This window comes from Oncorhynchus mykiss, chromosome 25, assembly GCF_013265735.2.
Source record: "Oncorhynchus mykiss isolate Arlee chromosome 25, USDA_OmykA_1.1, whole genome shotgun sequence".
NCBI classification, from domain to species: Eukaryota; Metazoa; Chordata; class Actinopteri; order Salmoniformes; family Salmonidae; genus Oncorhynchus; species Oncorhynchus mykiss.
Window position 1 is genome coordinate 33,120,664 of NC_048589.1, and position 23,754 is coordinate 33,144,417.

The 23,754-nt window shown below is 45.2% G+C and overlaps 1 protein-coding gene across 1 annotated transcript; it reads left to right on the top strand.

Moving 5' to 3' along the window:
- Nucleotides 1-3,903: 3,903 nt before the first annotated feature.
- Nucleotides 3,904-22,247, top strand: LOC118944263 (extensin-like). Its single transcript, XM_036962727.1, has 3 exons — nt 3,904-3,981; nt 21,619-21,960; nt 22,056-22,247. Exons 1-3 carry the CDS (start codon nt 3,904-3,906, stop codon nt 22,245-22,247), a joined length of 612 nt encoding a protein of 203 aa, XP_036818622.1.
- Nucleotides 22,248-23,754: the final 1,507 nt, after the last annotated feature.

Consider the following 23,754-nt stretch of genomic DNA (forward strand, 5'->3'; position numbering starts at 1 on the left):
GGAAGTAATGTGATGGGGCCTGGAGATGATGGGGACTATTAAATTCACAATGTTTAAATGATGCCAACCGCAAGGAAATACGAGTTTTCCTTCTAAATTAGTCTACACATTCCCACATGCTCTAAATCCCAAACATTTTGCACATGAATTCATTTCTCAGATCTCTGTGTCGTTAGAAGTCTCTTACCTCAGATCTAGTTTGAGGTCCTTCTGTATTCTGTATTCATTTGAACTCAGAGAGCATTTGGATTGATTCTTCAATGATCCCCATATCAACAACCCCACCTCACATAACTTAAGGTCATACAGTCCACCGTCCAATTCGTTTTCATGTTCATCCATCCACGGTCAGGAACTTTGAAATCTGTTTTCATAACTCAACTAGTTTTCTTCTTAACAGCAGCAACCCCCAGAGCCCACCATGCAACAGTCAATCTATATGATGGCCCTGGCATTTACGGTTTGTGTGTAGGAAAATCATATCCCAAAATAAATGCACAAATAAGGACAGGGAGGAGGGAATGGAAAGGCAGGGGGGATAAATCAAACCGGTACAGCATCAGATGTGTGACGGCAGGGCAGCGAGGAGCTTGGAAATGGATCTGTTATTGGCGAACGGCGGACAGGCAGACAGCACATCCTCACAGCAGAGGTAGCATCCGTGGAGGAGGTCAGCAGTGTTACTGAACAGCCTGAGGGCTGACGATAGGAGAGGATAGGATGGGAAGGTCCCATGGGACAGGGAGGAATGGAAAACAGGTTTTAGAAACAGTGCACTGCTTTTGACCAGGGCCCAGAAAATTGTACTCAGCTGATATACCCAACCGCCGGTGTGCTGTTTCCTCCTGCACACTGTGACACACCTCCCATAGTTACGCTCCTCCCTCAATTCTATCTCAATGCTATCTGACGTGAGACATTGATTGTTGTTGAACATCCATCTCCATCTACCTCCCTCCACATGTATCCATTATTAATCGACCCACACCTTCAACCTCCACCCACCTGTATCCATTAATCGACCCCCAACCTTTCCACCTCCACCCACCTGTATCCATTAACCGACCCCCTTCCACCTGTATCCATTAATCGACCCCCCTCCCCTTCCTCCTCCATCCACCTGTAACCATTAATTGACCCCCTCCACCTCCATCCACCTGTATCCATTAATTGACCCCCTCCACCTCCATCCACCTGTATCCGTTAATTAAAACCTCTAGTGACTCCCCATCCCGGGTCCGGGAGCGTAATCATCGACTGACACTAATTAGCATACCGCAACGGACATAAATATTCCTAGAAAATATTCCTATTAATGAAAATCACAAGTGAAATATATTGAGACACAGCTTAGCCTTTTGTTAATCACCCTGTCATCTCAGATTTTCAAAATATGCTTTACAGCCAAAGCTAGACAAGCATTTGTGTAAGTTTATCGATAGCCTAGCATAGCATTTTGTCCACCTAGCAGCAGGTAACTTGGTCACGGAAATCAGAAAAGCAATCAAATTAAAGAGCTTCGGAGGTTTTCACTCACGAGACTCCCAGTTAGATGGACAATGTTCCTTTTTCCCAAAAATATTATTTTTGTAGGCGAAATAGCTCCGTTTGTTCTTCACGTTTGGCTGAGAAATCGCCTGGAAATTACAGTCACGAAAACTCAGAAAATTATTCCAAATTAGCTCCATAATATCGACAGAAACATGGCAAATGTTGTTTATAATCAATCCTCAAAGTGTTTTTCAAATATCTATTCGATAATATATCCACCGGGACAATCAGGTGACCAGTTGCGCAATGTAGCCGCTTACGGGTATTCTTCAACATAAATGCGTAAAACTACGTCACAATGCTGTAGACACCTTGGGGAATACGGATAAAAAGTAATCTGGTTGATAGCCCATTCACTGCTCAATAGGGACGCATATGAACACAGAGCTTTCAAAAGATGAGTCCTTTCCGGATTGGAATTTTCTCAAGCTTTCACCTGCCGTATCAGTTCTGTTATACTCACAGACAATATTTTTACAGTTTTGGAAACTTTAGAGTGTTTTCTATCATAAGCTGTCAATTATATGCATATTCTAGCATCTTGTTCTGACAAAATATCCCGTTTACTATGGGAACGTTATTTCCAAAAATGAAAATACTGCCCCCTAGTCACTTAATCGACCCCCACCCCTTCCTCCTCCATCCACCTGTATCCATTAATCGCCCCCCCACCCCTTCCTCCTCCATCCACCTGTATCCATTAATCGACCCCCCACCCCTTCCTCCTCCATCCACCTGTATCCATTAATTGACCCCCTCCACCTCCATCCACCTGTACCCATTAGCCAACCTCCACCTCCATCTACGTGTATCCATTCATCGACCCCCCAACGCCACCCCCTTCTCTTCATCCTCAGGCCTGTCTGTCACGGCCACCTCATTGTTGTTGTGATGTGTGATCTGTGTGCCTCCTGTGATCCACTGAGGTAAGCACATCAGACCTCTTACAGTCCCACAACTCCCTCATACTTATCCCTCTAATACCCTTCAAACGGAGGCATCATAAATATGGAATGGTTCCTCTCCTCTTCGCCCGAGCTAGCCAAAGGTCTTCACTGACATGTCTTTAAATTACACACAAAACATCAAGTGTCAGGGAGAATTCTCCTGCCGACCTTCCTGTGACTGGGGATGAGACTATTAAGAGGAAGCTAGCTAATGTATCTTATATGGAAACTATAACATAGGGTGTTGGGATATGTTGGGATATTCAAGGACATTTTGGGGATTTTTTTCAAGGTAAATTAATTTGTTCCAGTTTCGGATTGTCCTTATAGTTAGCCTATTTGGAATACGGAACATTTTGAGGCACATTTTTCAAAGTTAAATAAATGTCTTATACTTTGAGATTCTCCGTATCTCACCTTTTTCAGACCGTGTAACTGCTGGAACATAACAAGACAGAATAGTCAATAGTCATTACTGTAACCTATTGTAATTTTAGCCACACAACTCCATGTGGTGTCTGATAGCATTAGCATGAGGAAATGTGTGATAATGCTTCAGATTATGCTTTGATAACAGGCTGAGCTATAGCAGTGGTGCTTGGTGCTACTGTGCAAACACAAAGGCAGAGCAGCTCCAATTTGTCAGAAGTGCTACCTCCGCAGAATTGTCTCTGCTGTTATTCTAAAGGAAGGCACTTTAAGATCTACAGTGCCTAAAATAAAGAAGTACTTTCTTGCACCCCTTTGAGCCTGTCAGTATCAACTTCGTCTCTAGAGGTCATGGCATTTTTGACAATATCAAAACTTAATCTCCATCTCCCTTCACAAAGGTGAGGACTTTGCAGAGGAATAATTATCCTTTGATGCATTCTCCTCTGATGTCTATCTTCTACACGTCACATTGTGTGTGTGTGTGTGTGTGTGTGTGTGTGTGTGTGTGTGTGTGTCTGTAAGCAAGAGAGAGAGAGAGAGAGAGAGAGAGAGCAAGAAAGCAGAAACACATTATAAAAAGGAAAAAGGAAGAGCTTGCCTACGATACACAAACCTACTCTTAATTGTTGAGCCACAGCATATCTGTGCAGCACTCTATAGACCAGGTTAGTGTTTTGAGATGGTAATGTAGGGTGATTGAGTGGTTCAACAAGCATCATTCTGCCTGGGGGTGTCTTATTCTCTCCCCATCCCTCCCCTGCCTGTCCTCAGTGGGGTATTTTGGAGCGGAGCTCAGAGGAGCTTCTCATTACCGTAGCCTTGCCCAGCAGCCTAGCCGACAAAGCAGAGCACAACAGCCATAGCTCAGCGGTCAGGCCCTCCCTGCCAGGGGAAGAGGGAAGGAGAAGAGGGATGAGAGAAAGGGAGGGGAGGAGGGGGGTGATGAAGAGGGAAACAGGGGAAGAGTGAGGTAATGAACAGGGGAGGAGGTGATGTGGAGGTGGAGGTGATGAGGAGGGGTGGAGGTGGAGGTGATGAGGTGGTGAGGAGGGTGAGGAGGGGAGGAGGGGGAAGGTGATGAGGATGGGAGGAGGGGGGTGATGAGGAGGTGATGAGGAGGGGAGAAGGGGGGAGGTGATGAGGATAGCTTGACGGGGGAGGTGATGAGGATGTGGAGGAGGGGGAGGTGATGAGGAGGGGAGGAGGGGGAAGGTGATGAGGAGGGGAGGAGGTGATGAAGAGGGGAGGAGCGGGGAGATGATGCGGAGGGGAGGAGAGCAGAGGTGATAAGGGGAGGAGAGGGGAGGTGATAAGCAGGGAGAGGGGAGGAGAGGAGAGGGGAGGAGGGTATTGATCCGCTGCCAGGGCGTCTAATCAGGCCCCAGTGGGCAAATGTCACGGCCACCCGTACATCATCCTGAACACGGTCCTTGGAGCCTGCTGGCTGCACTGTTCGGCGAACTTCCAAATGACATCCTATTCCGTCCATAGTGCACTACTTCTGACCAGAGCTCCATGGATCCTGGTGAAAAGTAATGCATTTTATAGGGAATAGGGTGCCATTTGGGATTTAGCATAAGAGAGGAGCTAACGAGAGACTACCTGTACCTGTCCTTATAAGACCATGTTAATTAGCCCAGAGGTCATATACCGTTTGCCTCTGCCAAGACTCCTGATTCAGCACACTTCCTGTGCCCTTCTGCCCCTCTGTTCTGTTCCAGCCTGTCCTGTTGACTGCCTGCAAGGGCTCTTAAATCTCCCGAGACGACTGAGCTGAGCAAACAACATCAGCAGCAATGGAGCCGGTAATAACAATGCAGAGAGAACGAGAGGGAGAGAGACAGGGCATAATCCCTTCAGTGGCCTGAGGGGGCAGAGAGTTAATACGGAGGGATTGTGGATGCCAGGGAAATTATGTCAACAGTAAACTCTGTTGTTGTGTTGTGGTGTGTTGTATTGTGGTGTGGTGTGTTGTGTTGAGGTGTGGTACGATGTGGTGTGTTTAGGTGTGGTGTGTTGTTGTGTTGAGGTGTGGTGTATTGTGTTGTGTTGTGGTGTGTTGTGTTGCTTTGCGTTGTGTTGCATTGTGTTGGGTTGCGGTGTGTTGTATTGTAGAGTGTTGTGTTGCGGTGCGGTCTGTTGTGTTGCGGTGTGGTGCAGTGCTGTGTGGTGTGTTGTGTTCTGTTACGGTGTGTTGTGTTGTGGTGTGTTGTGGTGTGCTGCAGTGCTGTGTTTTATTGTAGAGTGTTGTGTTGCGGTGCGGTTTGTTGTGTTGCAGTGTGCTGCAGTGCTGTGTGGTGTGTTGTGGTATGCTGCAGTGGTGTGTTGTGGTGTGCTGCAGTACTGTGTGGTGTGGTGTATTGTAGAGTGTTGTGTTGCGGTGCGGTCTGTTGTGTTGCGCTGTGCCGCTGTACTGTTTGGTGTGTTGTGTTGTGTCATGGTGGGTTGTGTTTGTCGTGTTATTCAGCTCCTCACAGGGACATGTTCCTGTAATTGGAGTGAAATTACTGAGCTGTTACTCAAAGCTGTACATATAGTAGTCCATGAGGGGATCTGGAATAGATCATGAATAGGGTAAGTTGTTTGTACCAGTCAGGAGAAACTCCAGGCTCTAACCGTGATAAGTGACCAGTAGCAAATGATGAAGTAGACACTGACATACAGCTTGTCTTGTTGACATAGATCAGTCTGTGGTGTGTGAGACAACTAACAGCAGGTGTGGCAGACTGACTCAGTGCCAGCAGTGTGTGAGTTCTTGTATGGAGTTTAGCTCCGGGACTTGACCGGTAGTTCTGGAAACTGACCAGGGGAACTAAGCCAACTTCACTAGCATCATCACGTACTCTGCGGGAGGGATTTTTGTCCTCTCCCAGACAGACATATGCTCATCATCATTTTCATCCCAAAGCATTGTCTGTCATACAAAGGTCGGATAAGGAAAAAGTGTAGAAGTTTGCTTGTCCCTACTGTGTACTCTGAGGGTTTTGTCCATTTGACCACTGATGAATATGTGTCACAGATGTTCTCGTCTTTTTACCTAAGGCCTTGACAATGGACTGAAATAGTTTCCCCCAAAAAATGTTTACTAGATTTTGCGTAGAGTCTCTTGCTGAAAATGTTAGCCGTGTTATTTCAAATGAGTGAATCTGATATATTTGCATTGCTTCCCTTCTCTTCACCCTGGCTGTTTCATTGTGGTTTTGTTTTTAGTCTGGCAGAAAAAGGGCACCTCATTACCCTGTGATGAATGATCAAAATAAAACAGCCAAAGCTTGTGCAGAAGAAAAGGTGCGGCTCTCATTTTGGCCCTCAACTCTGATTCACGAAGCCATAAGTCTGGAATAAGTAGCACGTTCTTATTCTATCATTTTCTGGCCAGTATACATGACCCTATCAGTGCTCTTCTGTTGCATATGCTCTCTATAAGTCATTGACTTTCTCTCGTTTAAAAATAAACATTTGATTATATACACTCCCTTTATGTCCTCCTTCAGAGTTGTTGTTTTCTTTTTCATCTTTGTATTCATCTTCTTTGTATTCTGCTCTTCTTTATTGGAGTACACAGACTGCAGGTAGATGTTTTTCTATATGCAGTGCAGCAGATTTGTGTACCGCCAGTCCTCGCCGATCCATGAAAAATTAAATGACTTGATTACCTCATCCCTCCACCCACCGTACCGTTGATGAGAGGAGAGATTCTCGGCGAATGTCATTAATTTGATCACAGGCCTATTATGTAAGCTATACTCTCTGTGGAGGAAACTAAGAAATAAGACTATTAAAAAAACAGATGTGATCTTCCCAACAGAATACAGAAGGAACTAACTGATAACTTTATAATATATTCTTTCCAGACACACAGTAAAGCTTCAAACTTTTTTTAAAGTTTGGCAGCTGTTTTTTGTCGTTGTGTGCATACCCTTAGTGTATAATTCAGTTGCATGGTATAACTCTGTTCCCTATTTTCCCTGTATATGAACATTAACACCTGAAACCATCTTATTGGACATTTGTTAGTGTTAATGCATTCCAATTAAGTACAATTAGTCAAGCCGTTGAGGTGCCTCACAATTCCTATGAAGGATAGAGGATGTGTCCCAAATGGAACCCTATTCACTACATAGTGCACTACTTTAGAACACTGGGAAAATGGGCCCTGGGCAAAAGTCGTGCTCTGTGTAGGGAATAGGATGCCACTGGGGACATCGGAGCTTTTCTTTACTCGAATAAACCATCACATCTTTAAAAAAAATCTATTTTCCCCATTCTCTGCTTCACTGAACTGCCGGGAGGAGGGAGGGAGGGAGAGAGAGAGAGAGAGAGAGAGAGAGAGAGAGAGAGAGAGAGAGAGAGAGAGAGAGAGAGAGAGAGAGAGAGAGAGAGAGAGAGAGAGAGTCCATTGTAAATGTTGCTGAATTGCCAACTACACAGACAGCATCAGACACAGACACAGGGTCTGCATCCCAATTAACACCCTATTCCCTATATGGTGCACTGCTTTTGACCACAGCCCCAGTCAAAAGTGGTGCACTTTATAGGGAATAGGGTTCCATTTGGTATGCTTTCGTAGTATTCAAAGCAGGCGGTGATGATGCAGACAATCACACCTCAGGTTCAATTATGCTACTGTTTGAATAACACTGATTTTTTTCTGGGAATCTAAAAGGGGCCTGTTTCGCTCTGGGCAGTAGTTTAAAATGTCTGCTGAGTTTCTTTATGATGTTAGGGAAAGAGAATGATAGGCCTCTTTCACTACGACGTCATAGCATTGTGGAAATTCTGTAGATGTAGAACGTTGGTCATAGTAGCTTCGTAATGACAAGACTTCTTATCCATAGGGTTATTATTGGTTATGCTCGAAATGATAGGAAGACATTTTCCTTCCAGCAAAAGCTCCCTCCATCGATGCCTCAGAGAGAAAACAGCAGATCATAGCATGCCACATTCTTCATTGTAAACTGTATTGAAATGGACATTTCATGTGATTTACTTTCAGCTTGTCAGCTCCATTCTATAGCTGTGATGATTAACAGCAAGGCCGTTTATTCAGCATTCAGTGTTCTTCTCAAGATGTGGGTGTACCAAAATGGCACCCTTTTCCCTACATAGCGTAAAATGTTTTACGAGGGCCAATAGGGGTCTGGTCATAAATAGTGCACTATGTAGGAAATAAGGCACCATTTTGGATGCTGACACATTCCCTTTCATCTGAGTCACGTCAGCACTCATTTGTACTAGAAAGAAGAGGTAAGAAGGTGAGAAGGTAAGAAGGCGAGAAGGTAAGACGGTGAGAAGGTAAGAAGGTGAGAAGGTGAGAAGGTAAAAAGGTGAGAATGTGAGAAGGTGAGAAGGCAAGAAGGTAAAAAGGTGAGAAAGTGAGAAGGTAAGAAGTTAAGTAGTTGAGAAGGTGAAAAGGTGAGAAGGTAAGAAGGCCGTCAGAGAGGGCAGACCCTTCTCTTTAGTGCTCCTCTCTATGACACACTGTCTGGCATTGAAGATTTGTGTGCTAAGCTGCAAATATACTGTATGACCATGGCTTTGTAGTAGTATTGCAAAGACGTCTTAGACAGATTTTATCATTTTGCACAATATTGTGAATTCTTAATATTGTGAATCATTGCCTTACCCTAACCCTGACCCTAACCTTAACACTAACCTTAACCTTAACCAGAAACCTAAACTTAACCCTAACCCTAACCCTAAACCTAATTCTAAGCCGAAAACTAATTCTAACCTTAACTCTAAGCCCCCTAGAAATAGCATTTGACCTTGTTTGGACTAAAATAAATGTCCCCAATTGGTCAAATCTTTGCTCATTTACTATTCTTATGGGGACTTCTGGTCCCCACAAGTATAGTTAAACGCGTCCATTCACGCACGCATGCACACACATACACACATACAGTACACACACACACACACATTCCGAACACCCTGAACACACTGAACACACAGACATTTCAATCTTCTCTGGGTTTATAGGTCCCTTTTAAATCTCTCCTCTGTGGGTTGGAGCATGTGCAAGGCTTCAAATAAATGGACTGCCTGCTCGGAAACAATGAGAATTTCTACAGCTCTGACAAAGATCAATCTTGGCCGTGAGCAAGGGAGGCATACTTAGCCTGCCAGCTGGGTGCAATGCACTCTGATTCTATCCAAACCATGGACCTTTACAGACACACACAAATCTTCCTCTCTCTCTTTCTCTCTCTTTTCTCTTATTTTCTCTCTCTCTCTCTCTCTCTCTCTCTCTCTCTCTCTCTCTCTCTCTCTCTCTCTCTCTCTCTCTCTCTCTCTAATCATCATCTCTTTGTTTGATCTCCAAATCTCTATCAAATTAGAAGAGTTGGTGCCTCTAGGGCAATTCAGTTGGCTGATTGAGGACCTTTTTAACTGAAGAATGTGTTTGTTTTTCTATGATTGTGTTTTTTTGGTGTGATGATTTGAATATTGATGTGTATAGTGTGTATTGATGTTTATAGTGTATATTGTATAGTGTATATTGATGTGTATAGTGTGTATTGATGTTTATAGTGTATATTGATGTGTATAGTGTATATTGATGTTTATAGTGTATATTGTATAGTGTATATTCATGTGTACAGTGTATGTTGATATGTATATTGATGTGTATAGTGTATGTTGATGTGTATATTGATGTGAATAGTGTATATTGATGTGAATAGTGTAAACTGATGTGTATAGTGTATAATGGTGTGTATATTGATGTGTATAGTGTAACTGATGTATAGTGTATATTGATGTGAATAGTGTAATTGATGTGTATAGTGTATATTGATGTGTATAGTGTATATTGATGTCTATAGTGTATATTGATGTGTATATTGATGTGCATAGTGTATATCGATGTGTGTAGTATATTTTGATGTGTTTTGTGTATATTGATGTGTATATTGATGTGCATAGTGTATATCGATGTGTGTAGTATATTTTGATGTGTTTTGTGTATATTGATGTGTATATTGATGTGTATAGTATAGTGCATATTGATATGTATAGTGTATATTGATGTGTACATTGATGTGTATAGTGTATATTGATGTGCATAGTGTATATTGATGTGCATAGTGTATATTGATTGTATATTGTATATTTTAAGTGCATGTTGTGATTTTTTAACCCTTCCTGAACCTGTGACCAGAAACAAGCTACATAGGGGCAATACCAGAATATATGATCTATTGATTCTGTCTCTTCGCAGCAAAATCTACAGAGCTGAGATTGTTGTATGCCCCATATATACAGTCATGGCCAAAAGTTTTGAGAATGACACAAATATTAATTTCCACAAAGTTTGCTGCTTCAGTGTCTTCAGATATTTTTGTCCGATGTTACTATGGAATACTGAAGTATAATTACAAGAATTTCATAAGTGTCAAAGGCTTTTATTGACAATTACATGAAGTTGATGTAAAGAGTCAATATTTGCAGTGTTGACCCTTCTTTTTCAAGACCTCTGCAATCTGCCCTGGCATGCTGTCAATTAACTTCTGGGCCACATCCTGACTGACGGCAGCCCATTCTTGTATAATCAATGTGTGGAGTTTGTCAGAATTTGTGGATTTTTGTTTGTCCACCTGCTTCTTGAGGATTGACCACAAGTTCTCAATGGGATTAAGGTCTGGGGAGTTTCCTGGCTATGGACCCAAAATATTGATGTTTTGTTCCCAGAGCCACTTAGTTATCACTTTTGTGTTATGGCAAGGTACTCCATCATGCTGGAAAAAGAATTGTTCGTCACCAAACTGTTCCTAGATGGTTGAGAGAAGTTGCTCTCGGAGGATGTGTTGGTACCATTCTTTATTCATGGCTGAGTTCTTAGGCAAAATTGTGAGTGAGCCCACTCCCTTGGCTTAGAAGCAACCCCACACATGAATGATCTCAGAATGCTTTACTGTTGGCATGACACAGGACTGATAGTAGCACTCACCTTGTCTTCTCTGGACAAGCTTTTTTCGGATGCCCCAAACAATTGGAAAGGGGATTCATCAGAGAAAATGACTTTACTCCAGTCCTCAGCAGTCCAATCCATGTACCTTTTGCAGAATATCAGTCTGTCCCTGATGTTTTTCCTGGAGAGAAGTGGCTTCTTTGCTGCCCTTCTTGACACCAGGCCATCCTCCAAAAGTCTTTGCCTCACTGTGCATGCAGATGCACTCACACCTGCCTGCTACCATTCCTGAGCAAGCTCTGTACTGGTGGTGCCTCGATCCCGCAGCTGAATCAATTTTAGAATACGGTCCTGGTGCTTGCTGGACTTTATTGGGCGCCCTGAAGCCTTCTTCACAACATTTGAACCGCTCTCCTTGAAGTTCTTGATGATCCGATAAATGGTTGATTTAGGTGCAATCTTACTGGCAGCAATATCCTTGCATGTGAAGCCCTTTTTGTGCAAAGCATTGATGACTGCCAATTGCCATCATACAAACTGAGGCAGCAGACTTTGTGAAAATTCATATTTGTGTCATTCTCAAAACTTTTGGTCACAACTGTATAACTTTCTGTTGGTGGCATGATTTTGACATAATAATTTAAATTGAATCAACTGTTGTTTTGGTACCAGTTCATAAAACATGTGCCATGAAATCTCTTCCTATTCATTTTGCAACCTGTGTGACGCAGCTGTCAACATTTTTGTCCTCAACTGAAACTGGTATATTTTTCTATTTCTGCCAATTCCTTTCAGCCAATTTGTATCTGTAATATATGGCAGGCAAACAAGTTCCTTGGTTGTAAGTTTCACGCCAGCTCCCGCTGCCCATTTCTGGAGCTCAAGGGCACAAGCCAGCCCATCATTACGCACATCTGTCTCCATCATTACACGCATCTGCGCAATTGTAATGGGTGTCGTCGTCTGAAGAAGAGGAATTGGACCAAAGCGCAGCGTGGTAAGTGTTCATGCTTTTTATTTAAACTGAACACTATAACAATAAACGAAACCAAAACAATCCTGTCAGGTGCAGAAAACACTAAACAGAAAATAACTACCCACAAAACATAGGTGGGAAATAAGCTACCTAAGTATGGTTCCCAATCAGAGACAACGATAGTCAGCTGTCCCTGATTACGAACCATACCCGGCCAAAACAAAGAAATACAACACATAGAAAAAGGAACATAGAATGTCCACCCAAATCACACCCTGACCAAACCAAAATAGAGACATAAAATGCTCTCTAAGGTCAGGGCGTGACAGCAATATTGGACTCACCTGGACTCCATTACTTTGATGAGTGCCCCTCTATATCTGTCTGCTCCTCAGTTTGTTCCCTGTGTCAGTATTAATTTCGTTGTGTTTTTCATGTCCAGACGCTGTTTCGACATTAAATATTTTCTGGAGGATAAAACTGAAATTGTAACCAGCTTTGTATGGCTTGTTTAAGAAAGGGTGAATTTTTAAACAATTAGTCGGAAATGAGAAGTTGTATTCTGTATAAAGGTGAAAAGGCCAATTTTGAACAGAGCCTTTGTTAATAATCTATTGGAGAACCATTTTGGATTTATAGTGTATAGTGTATATTGATGTGTAAGTGTTTATTGATGTGTATATTTGATACAGGGCTCATCTGTAAAAGAGTCCCTGCGGCCTCCCGAGTGGCGCAGCGGTCTTAGGCACTGCAGTGCTTGAGGCGTCACTACAGATCCGGGGTCGATCTCGGGCTGTGTTGCCGCTGGCCATGACCGGGAGACCCATGAGGCAACGCACAATTGGCCCAGCGTCGTCTGGGTTAGGGGAAGGTCTGGCCGGCTGGGATGTCCTTGTCCTGTAGCGCTCTAGCAACTCCTGTGGCGGGCCGGGCGCATGCACGCTGACATGGTCGCCAGTTGTACAGTGTTTCCTCCGACACATTGGTGCGGCTGCCTTCGGGGTTAAGCGAGCAGTGTGTCAAGAAGCAGTGCGGCTTGGCAGGGTCGTGTTTCAGAAGACGCATTGCTCTCGACCTTTGCCTCTACCGAGTCCGTACAGGAGTTGCATGGATGTGAAAAGACTGTAACTACCAATTGGGGAGAAAAAGGGGTAAAAAGTAAACAAAAAATACAACAAAAGAGAGACCTTGGTCTCAGCATGACTCCCTGTCAACATAAAGGTTAAATAAATCAAATCTCTATCCCTCTCTGTCTGTGTGTCTGATTCTACCACTCTTTTAAAAATGGATTTCATGGAGGATGAATGTTTATTGTGTAAACATAGGCTTTGTGTACAGTTGAATTAAGGATACCCATGGAGCACTTACAGTTGATACCTATGGAGTGCTGAGAGTTGATACCTTTTGAAAATTGCACAACCTCAATGACACTGAAGAGAAATTCAATATGTATTTCAATAGAGTATACAAGTGATACTAGAGCAACACAGTGGAGGTATTTTACTATGCTCCATAGAGGACCATAATATGAAGCAATATGAACCTTACCTTCAGGCACTTATCCACCTCCTCTACTCTGAGGTGTATTACCAGGGGGACAGGTGGGCGTGGCAGAGCTGTGACAGTCTCTAAATATGAGATGTCAGAGGTAACCATAGAATATAATGTCCTCTCTCTACAGTCCAAGCCACAGTCCCAGGCACAGATGCAATCCTGGGGAAAAAGTGCTGGAAGCTCCGATCACAAATTACTGTCAGAGCAAATTGCCATCAGTCTGTGTTATCAGGTCGCCAGCAATTTCTTCTCCTCTGCGTCGGAAAGTATCAGAAAGTGACATCAGTCAGTACAGTGAGAACGCAAAGTTCACAGGTCTAAATTTGCCACTCAAATGCTGAAAAGGCTTTTATGAAAACTATATTTTTCAACTGAAGGTTTGCCTCTAAAGTTTAAACATCGGGGGGAGATAAATTTGACACCATTTCTCACTGAAAGTAAAGAAGTCCCAGTCTATTCTGAAAGCCACAGACGGGCAGCAGCTGCTCTGCTCTTGTTCATCCATTCTATATCACTAGGTTTTCATGGCGTTTTGAGACCCTAGTCCCTCGGTTCAATATTAATACATTAATCTTCTATATACTCCACCAACTTTTAATAGACTTACTATCTGGGAATCCTGCCCTCCATGGCATGCTATCCCTTATGACCAAAGAGGAAGAGAGAGTGGAATTTTATTTCTGTGTTCCCATGAGACTAACAGTACAGTTTGAACCAAGCAGAATATTACTAAAAACCCGATGGACTATTCCACAGAAAAATATTATTTAAAAAAGCTGAGCTCATACACTACAATAAAACTCAAAGCAAAAGAATCCCAAACAGTTTATATTTTCCTAGTTTCTGACCTCTGTGCCTCCTGTCTGTGTGGGTGCTGCTACTATAGCACCTGCTTAATTGCAGCTCTGCTTGTCGACAGCTTTTAGCATTAAAGTGTGAAGTCAGATTGGCTTGGGAAAGCTAGACTGGTGGAGGGCAGAGAGCGTGGCACAGAGAGAGGGGTGTGTGCTGGGGTGTGACGGCTGGGGCAGTAAAGGAATGAAATACACAGGCTGCATCCCAAATGACAACATATTCCTTTTATAGTGCACTACTTTTGACAAAGGCCCATACAGCTCTGGTCGAAAGTAGTGCACTATATTTGGAATAGGGTGTAATTTGGGATGTAACCAGTGCCAATGAGATGAGATTGGCCCCTACACTTAAAGGACAACTCCGCCCCAAAAACTATCGATTGGTATTTGTTTCATTAGTCCATTGCTGATACAGTCCCAAAATGTTTTCTATGTCATCAATCAAGATTTCAAGATATATAACTTTCAAAGTACAGAAATAAGCCGGTATGATGCATTTTGCCTCATATACTGCTGTGTTTTGCATCATATGATGCAAAATGCATGATACCAGTTGTATTTCTGTACTTTGAAAGTTATATAGCTTGAGAACTTGATTGATGACATAAAAAACATTTTGGGACTGTATCAGCAATGGACTAATGAAACAAATACCAATAGATAATGTTTGGATATAACTTTCCTTTAACAAGGATCCACGCACTACTTATACATTTGCCAATCCAGACCAAAGGGCCAAGCAGGCAGACAGTATTTAACAGTATTCTGTAATAGTCTGTTAACTGTGGTACAGCAGTATGGTTGCCTAAATAATTGTGCTGGAAACACCAAGGTTGTGGGTTATTTTCTACAAAAGAAGATGTGTGTTAATTAACAATACATTTATTTTTTATTAAATGAAAATACATGACCCTTTAACATCATTGAAAGTGAGATCTTTCAATATCCTTTCATATTTTGACTTGCTGCTGGTACTATACGTGCTGCTTTCCATCGCTTCAAACAAAAAAGACTGAAAACCTTTGACATACAAATGAGAGACATCTTAACATTCATCCTATGTGAAATACAATAGTCAATGAAGGGAACACATATCATATCTCACGAACTGAGAGTAAAGATGTTTTGTCCTTACTGGATACCATCTGAAAAGAAAAGACACAGTGTAAATATGGAGGGAATTTGTATAAAACATTCAGAAATGTAATAGTCCAGAAAATATATGGGAGCAGCTCCTTGGTTTTTTATGGATATAATACGACAGACACTTCCCACTTTAATACAAAGTAAATGGACAATACATTTCAGAGATCATTAAGCTAGAAAAAATATTACCTTAAAAAACATTCCCTTAACTAATCAAAACTATTTCCTAGAAACACAGTTGGACGTGTATTTGGCCAACAAACTACTGCATGAAAATTGAATTACTTTTTCAGCAGTGATGAAACTAGGAAGTGTGGGCACATTGCCGGTATATTTATATGCTGCCATGAATGGTTAAGTATTGAAAATGACTGGCATAATTACTACATGATTTATGAGTAGCTGATACTAAGTGCTGCATAGCTACAAGGAAATTATCTGTTCTGAACTTGGGCTGAAGTTCTATATTATTACTGTTCTTCCTCTTAGGTGTCGTAAAGACTTTGATTGAAGTGCTGAGGGTAGAACGAAGGGAAGGGACTCAGGAGAGATTACAAGGCAAGACACTGAAGTTTGAATATTTTAAGTTTGGGAATTAGCTTCTAACTCATAAAAACAAAACAGACCAAACCCATGACTAAAGACATAACTCAAAGCCATCAGAAGCCTGGAGAATATTTACCTGTTTACCGACTCTTAGCTGCTGCGGCATTATGAGCCCAGCGAAAATCTATAATATATTCCTGTCAGACAGAACCAACACAATGGTTCTGACAGCTGGAAGAGGATTGAGGCCTAAGCCCTGGTGAACCAGGTTTAAGTCAAACTGGTCTGACTCCATTGTGACAGCTCACCACTGCTTTTTAGACACTTTGAGCTGACTTTAGCTATAATCCCAAATTAATTCCATTCCCTATAGAGTTCCCTATGGGTCCTGGTCAAAAGTAGTGCACTACATAGGGAATAGGGGGCCATTTGGGATGCAGATTTGCGAATGCTTGCTGTTTTATCAGTATATATTTATATATAATACCTTGACTGCCCTAAATCTACCAGAGTGATGTAAATGTTCTGGGTCTGGCCAACCATAGAATTCCAACAGATAAAATAGCAGCACTCTGGGATTGGTATAGTGGGAGCTGGCCAGTATATTCTTTCCTTTTTGTGCCCGGTGAAAGTTTAATTAAAATATATTATCTTTATTCTAAGCCCTCTAATAGTTCTGCTGCTCTAAGTCATGAGGTTAGCTTTAGGTGGTTCTGGTCCCCATTATATGATATATATACTGTATATAGCAGCCCAGCCCCAGCCACAGCCCCAGCCCTAACCCTAGCCCCAAAACAAACTTTATCCCCAGCCCCAAACCTAACCCCAACGCCATGCCCAGCCCTAGCCCCAGCACTATCCCCAACCCCAGCCCAAGCCCTAGCCACAGCACTAGGCCCAAGCCTCAGCCCTTGGAAAGCAAAAAATACAATCATCCAATCATCCACCATTTATCATAAATGAGGTGACAAATATTTTTAAATGATAATGGTAGCATCCCAGTGAATGCTTTCATGTGGCGAGACATGCTGAAGTTTTGAACCAACATGGTATAGAGGTCAGAGGTCATGCTGGCTTTTAAAGTACACTATATGTACAAAAGTATGCCACCTTTCCAACAAGTCAATTCGTCAAATATCTACCCTGCTAGAGCTGCCCCGATCAACAATAACTGCCGTTATTGTGAAGTGGGAACGTCTAGGAGCACAACGGCTCAGACGTGAAGTGGCTCACAAAACTGCCCAGTGCTGAAGCACGTAGCATGTAAAAATCGTCTGTCGTCGGTTGCAACACTCACTACCGCGTTCCAAACTGCCTCTGGAAGCAACTTCAGCACAACGAGTGTTCGTCTGAGCTTCATGAAGTGGGTGTCCATGGCCGAGCAGCCGCACACAAGCCTAAGATCACCATTAGTAATGCCAATATTCAGCTGGATTGGTGTAAAGCTTGTCGCCTTTGGACACTGGAGCAGTGAAACTCATCACACTTCACCATCTGGAAGTCTGACAGAATCATCTGGGTTGGCGGATGCCAGGAGAATGCTACATGCCCAAATGCATAGTGCCAACTGTAAAGTTTGGTGGAGGAGGAATAATTGTCTGGGGCTGTTTTTCATGGTTCATGCTATAGCATATGATTACATTCTTGTCGATTCTGTGCTTCCAACTTTGTGGCCACTGTTTGGGGGAGGCCCTTTCCTGTTTCAGCATGACAATGCCCCTGTGCACAAAGCAAAGTCCATACAGAAATGGTTTGTCGAGATTGGCCTGCACAAAGCCCTACCTCAACCCCATCAAACACCTTTGGGATTAATTGGAACGCTGACTGCGAGCCAGGCCTAATCGTGCAACATCAGTGCCCGACCTCACTAATGTTCTTGTGATGGAATGCAAGCCAGTCCCTGCAGAAATGTTCCAACATCAAGTTGAAATCCTTCTCAGAAGAGTATGGGCTGTTATGGCAGCAAAAGGGGGACCAACTCCATATTAATGCCCATGATTTTGTAATGAGATTTTTGACGAGCAGGTGTCCACATACTTGTGGACCTGTACTGTATGTGTCTGTACTGTATCCCCCCTACCACAGCTGATTAATCATGTTGCTGTCATGTATCTTGCCACAGAATCAGCACCATGGACAGCGGCAAACAACTAATGTATTTTTCTTATTTTATCCTTGTTTAACACTTATTTTACCAGGTAAGTTGACTGAGAACCCATTCTCATTTACAACAACGACCTGTGGAATAGTTACAGGGGAGAGGAGGGAGGATAAATGAGCCAATTGGAGGCTGTGGATGATTAGGTGGCCATGATGGTATGAGGGCCAGGTTGGGAATTTAGGCAGGACTGGCCATCCATCAATATCTTAACCTTGTCCCTATTCTGGACAGATCCTCTCTTGGAAATCTCCCTTGAAAGTCTAAAGCGAAGCTCCTCCTGTAGTTAACATCCATATCAAAACAAATCAAAAGTCAGATAACACTTCCTGGAACTCAACTACACATTTGATTTGTTAGTTGTTGCTGTGCCAATTTCACTGAAAGACAAATGGCTAAATTGTGCGTAATCAATCATAACCCAATCCCTCAGTCTGAATAAGCCCTGGTCTGCAGACCTCTGTGTGGCTCCTTTATGCAGACTCATAATCATATCTCAGACCAGAGAGATTGTAATGGGGAATGGGGAGGATGGTCATTTGCATGAGATACAGTTCGATTAGTGCATGGCCCAGTGCCACACTCCCTTCCTCCGTCAGAGCCACAAGGTTAAAGAAGGACATGAGGAAGTGAGGTCCACATAGTTAACCAGTCCAGTAATTGCCGTTAAGATCAACGGCCTATGATCAACCTGAGCCTCATTGATCACCTGTTGATTTATGGCTTTGGGAGTCCATGTCTGTGTTTCAAATAGCTCCCTATTTCCTAAGTAATGAACTACTTTTTAACAGGGCCCATAGGGATAGGGTGCCTTTTAGGATGCAGCCCAAATCTTTCGATCAATTTGTTCTGTTTTTGTGTTAAGCATTTGGAAATCAATTTGAATGTACACATGGAAAGTCAGCAAAAAAGAAATGTCCTCTCACTGTCAACTGCTTTGATTTTCAGCAAACTTATCATGTGTAAAAATGTGTATGAACATAACAAGATTCAACAACTGAGACATGAACTGAACAAGTCCCACAGACATGTGACTAACATAAATTGAATAATGTATCCCTGAACAAAGGGGGGTCAAAATCAAAAGTAACAGTCAGTATCTGGTGTGGCCATCAGCTGCATTAAGTACTGCAGTGCATCTCCTCCTCATGGACTGCAACAGATTTGACAGTTCTTGCTGGGAGATGTTACCCCACTCTTCCACCAAGGCACTTGCAAGTTCCTGGACATTTCTGGGGGGAATGGCCCTAGTTCTCACCCTCCGATCCAACAGGTCCCAGACGTGCTCAATGGGAATTTAGATCTGGGCTCTTCGCTGGCCATGGCAGAACATTGGGGCGGCAGGGTAGCCTAGTGGTTAGAGCGTTGGAGTAGTAACCGAAAGGTTGCAAGTTCGAATCCCCGAGCTGACAAGGTACAAATCTTCGTTCTGCCCCTGAACAGGCAGTTAACCCACTGTTCCTAGGCCGTCATTGAAAATAAGAATTTGTTCTTAACTGACTTGCCTAGTAAAATAAATGAAAAATAAATAATAATTGACAGTCCTGTCTTGCAGGAAATCACGCACAGAACGAGCAGTATTGCTGGTCATGTTGGAGGGTCATGTCAGGATGAGCCTGCAGGAAGGGTACCACATGAGGGAGGAGGATGTCTTCCCTGTAAGATTGCCTGCAATGACAACAAGCTCAGTCTGATGATGCTGTGACACACCGCCCCAGACCATGACGGACACTCCACCTTCAAATCGATCCCGCTCCAGAATAAGGGCCTCGTTGTAATGCTCATTCCTTCGACGATAATCGCACATCTGACCATCACCCCTGGTGAGACAAAACCTAAACTTGTCAGTGAAGCACACTTTTTGCCAGTCCTGTCTGGTCCAGCGACTGTGAGTTTGTGCCCATAGGCAACGTTGTTGCCGGTGATGTCTGGTGAGGACCTACCTTACAACAGGCCTACAAGCCCTCAGTCCAGCCTCTCTCAGCCTATTGCAGACAATAGGAGCACTGATGGAGGGATTTTGAGTTCCTGGTGTAACTCAGGCAGTTGTTGTTGCCGTCGCCGTCCTGTACCTGTTCCGCAGGTGTGATGTTCGGATGTATGGATCCTGTGCAGGTGTTGTTACAAATGGGCTGCCACTGCGAGGACGATCAGCTGTCCGTCCTGTCTCCCTGTAGCGCTGTCTTAGGCGTCTCACAGTACGGACATTGCAATTTACATCCGCAGTCCTCATTGCTCCTTGCATCATACCTAAGGCACATTCATGCAGATAAGCAGGGACCCTGGGCATCTTTCTTTTGATGTTTTCCAGAGTCAATAGAAAGGCTTCTTTAGAGTCCTAGGTTTTCATAACTGTGACCTTAATTGCCTACCATCTGTAAGCTGTTAGTGTCTTGACGACCGTTCCACAGGTGCATGTTCACTAATTGTTTATGGTTCATTGAACAAGCATGGGAAATAGTGTTTAAACCCTTTACAATGAAGATCTGTGAAGTTATTTGGATTTTTACTAATTATCTTTGAAAGACAGGGTCCTGAAAAAGGGATGTATCTTTTTTTGCTGAGTTTACATTTATGAACAAGTCAAACATTTAGAATTTTACCCATGTGCATTTGAATAAGGAGTAATGACAAAGTGTCTGATATTTGCATTATGATGATTAGTTTTCAGTAATACAGGGATTGCGTCATTGCGGTCAATTGTATCAAAGTCTAGTAGATTGACATTTAGCTTTAGTCTGCATTTGTAAGGGTCTGTCATTGACATTATCCTCACCATATTAAAGCAACATTTGTTTTTTGCGAAACATAGATGTTGTTAATCCAATAAATACATGTTTACACAACAGGATGCATCCGGCGGCATAGGCATTGAGTACGTTCCAAATGATTTCGACCAGTGCCCTGGAGGAATAAGGTGCCATTTCGGATGCATTCATTGAGCTATTCTGACTAGCATATCAATGTAGCCTGTGTTACTGTAACTGCAGTTCTCTATATGCACACAGGCCCTATAAAACCATTCCTTCCTTCGTCTTCACAAGACTGTGGTTCTAAAACAATAAGACTAGTTTGTGGGATACCATTGCCATAGGCTTCTCTCTATAAAAACAAAAAAACGTGGGGAAACCAAAATAAAAAGTTCTACACTATATTCCCGTCTTCACTTTTCACCATTTATATGTAATCTTATATAACTGGGATGACTATTTTGATATGACACTTTTCTTTCAATACAGACATGACTAATTTAAATCCTGGATGTTGTTGACCGTATTGAATACTTAGTTGAGTGTATAGAGCCGGACAGAGCACACACAGAGGGCTCCATGAAGACTCCAAGGCTGAGATACAGACGATGAATGTTCAGAGACAAGTGCAGCCAGTCAGCATGTCGCGACCGGATAATGTAATATATAAACACACTGAGGGGGGGTTTGGCTACTCAGCAAGGTCCTGCATGTTATATTTTTTATAAGATGCCCCCAGCACCCAGCCCCAGCCCCTGAACCCAGCCCCTGTGTCCTGGCCCCCAGCTCTAGCCCCGGCCCCCAGCACCATGCCCCCAACTCCCAGCGCCTACCCCAACTCCCAGCCCCCGGCCCTCAGCCCCATTCCCCCAACCCCCAGCCCCTACCCCAGCCCCAAGCACCACGCCCCCAACCTCTAGCCCCAAGCCTCCAACCCCTCACCCAGGAGCGCGGCCCCCAAACCCCAGCCCCTACCCCAGCCCCAAGCCCCCAACCTCTAGCCCCAAGCCTCCAACCCCCAGCCACTACTCCAGCCCCAAGCCCCCAACCTCTAGCCCCAAGCCTCCAACCCCCAGCCCCTACCCCAGCCCCCAACCCCCAGCCCCTACCCAGCCCCAAGCTCCCCCACCTCTAGCCCCAAGCCTCCAACCCCCAGCCCCTACCCCAGCCCCAAGCCCCCAACTTCTAGCCCCAAGCCTCCAACCCCCAGCCCCTATCCCAACCCCCAGCCCCAAGCCTCCAACCCCCAGCCCCCGGCCCCCAGCCCCAAGCCCCCAACCCCCAGCCCCAAGCCCCCAACCTCTAGCCCCAAGCCCCCAACCCCCAGCCCCAAGCCCCCAACCTCTAGCCCCAAGCCCCCAACCCCCAGCCCCTACCCCAACCCCCAGCCCTTACCCCAGCCCCAAGCCCCCAACCTCTAGCCCCAGCCTCCAACCCCCAGCCCCTACCCCAGCCTCAAGCCCCCAACCTCTAGCCCCAAGCCTCCAACCCCCAGCCCCTAACCCAGCCCCAAGCCCCCAACCTCTAGCCCCATGCCTCCAACCCACAGCCCCATGCCTCCAACCCCCAGCCCCTACCCCAGCCCCAAGCCCCCAACCTCTAGCCCCAAGCCTCCAACCCCCAGCCCCTACCCCAGCCCCGAGCCCCCAACCCCCAGCCCCTACCCCAACCCCCAGCCCCTACCCCAGCCCCAAGCCCCCAACCTCTAGCCCCAGCCTCCAACCCCCAGCCCCTACCCCAGCCCCAAGCCCCCAACCTCTAGCACCAAGCCCCCAACCCCCAGCCCCTACCCCAACCCCCAGCCCCTACCCCAGCCCCAAGCCCCCAACCTCTAGCCCCAAGCCTCCAACCCCCAGCCCCTACCCCAGCCCCAAGCCCCCAACCTCTAGCCCCATGCCTCCAACCCCCAGCCCCATGCCCCCAACCTCTAGCCCCAAGCCTCCAACCCCCAGCCCCAGCTGCGGCGGCTATGAGATTTCATATCTGTTACATGCCAGTAGAAGCAACATAATTAAGTGTGTTAGTGGTGTATTGTCAGGAGTGAGACATGATGCATGGAGACTTGGGCTGAAGGTAATTAACTTTGGATGTTGTTATTAAAAATGCTCATATACCCTACCCTGGAGGAGTAATGATTACTGGAGTGTGTGGGAGCACTAGGAACACTACACTAGCCCCAAGCCTCCAACCCCTCACCCAGGAGCGCGGCCCCCAAACCCCAGCCCCTACCCCAGTCCCAAGCCCCCAACCTCTAGCCCCAAGCATTCCAACCCCCAGCCCCTACCCCAGCCCCAAGCCCCCAACCTCTAGCCCCAAGCCTCCAACCCCCAGCCCCTACCCCAGCCCCAAGCCCCCAACCCCCAGCCCCTACCCAGCCCCAAGCCCCCCCACCTCTAGCCCCAAGCCTCCAACCCCCAGCCCCTACCCCAGCCCCAAGCCCCCAACTTCTAGCCCCAAGCCTCCAACCCCCAGCCCCTATCCCAACCCCCAGCCCCAAGCCTCCAACCCCCAGCCCCCGGCCCCCAGCCCCAAGCCCCCAACCCCCAGCCCCAAGCCCCCAACCTCTAGTCCCAAGCCCCCAACCCCCAGCCCCAAGCCCCCAACCTCTAGCCCCAAGCCCCCAACCCCCAGCCCCTACCCCAACCCCCAGCCCCTACCCCAGCCCCAAGCCCCCAACATCTAGCCCCAGCCTCCAACCCCCAGCCCCTACCCCAGCCTCAAGCCCCCAACCTCTAGCCCCAAGCCTCCAACCCCCAGCCCCTAACCCAGCCCCAAGCCCCCAACCACTAGCCCCATGCCTCCAACCCCCAGCCCCTACCCCAGCCCCAAGCCCCCAACCTCTAGCCCCAAGCCTCCAACCCCCAGCCCCTACCCCAGCCCCAAGCCCCCAACCCCCAGCCCCTACCCCAACCCCCAGCCCCTACCCCT

Excerpts from the sequence above, each read along its gene's own strand:
- LOC118944263 (XM_036962727.1), top strand. The coding sequence starts at position 3,904 with ATGAACAGGGGAGGAGGTGATGTGGAGGTGGAGGTGATGAGGAGGGGT. Across the intron at positions 3,982-21,618 it reads GTGATGAGGTGGTGAGGAGG|CCCCGGCCCCCAGCACCATG; the intron begins GTGAGGAGGGGA and ends CCCCAGCTCTAG. Across the intron at positions 21,961-22,055 it reads CCCAAGCTCCCCCACCTCTA|CCCCAAGCCTCCAACCCCCA; the intron begins GCCCCAAGCCTC and ends CCCAACCCCCAG.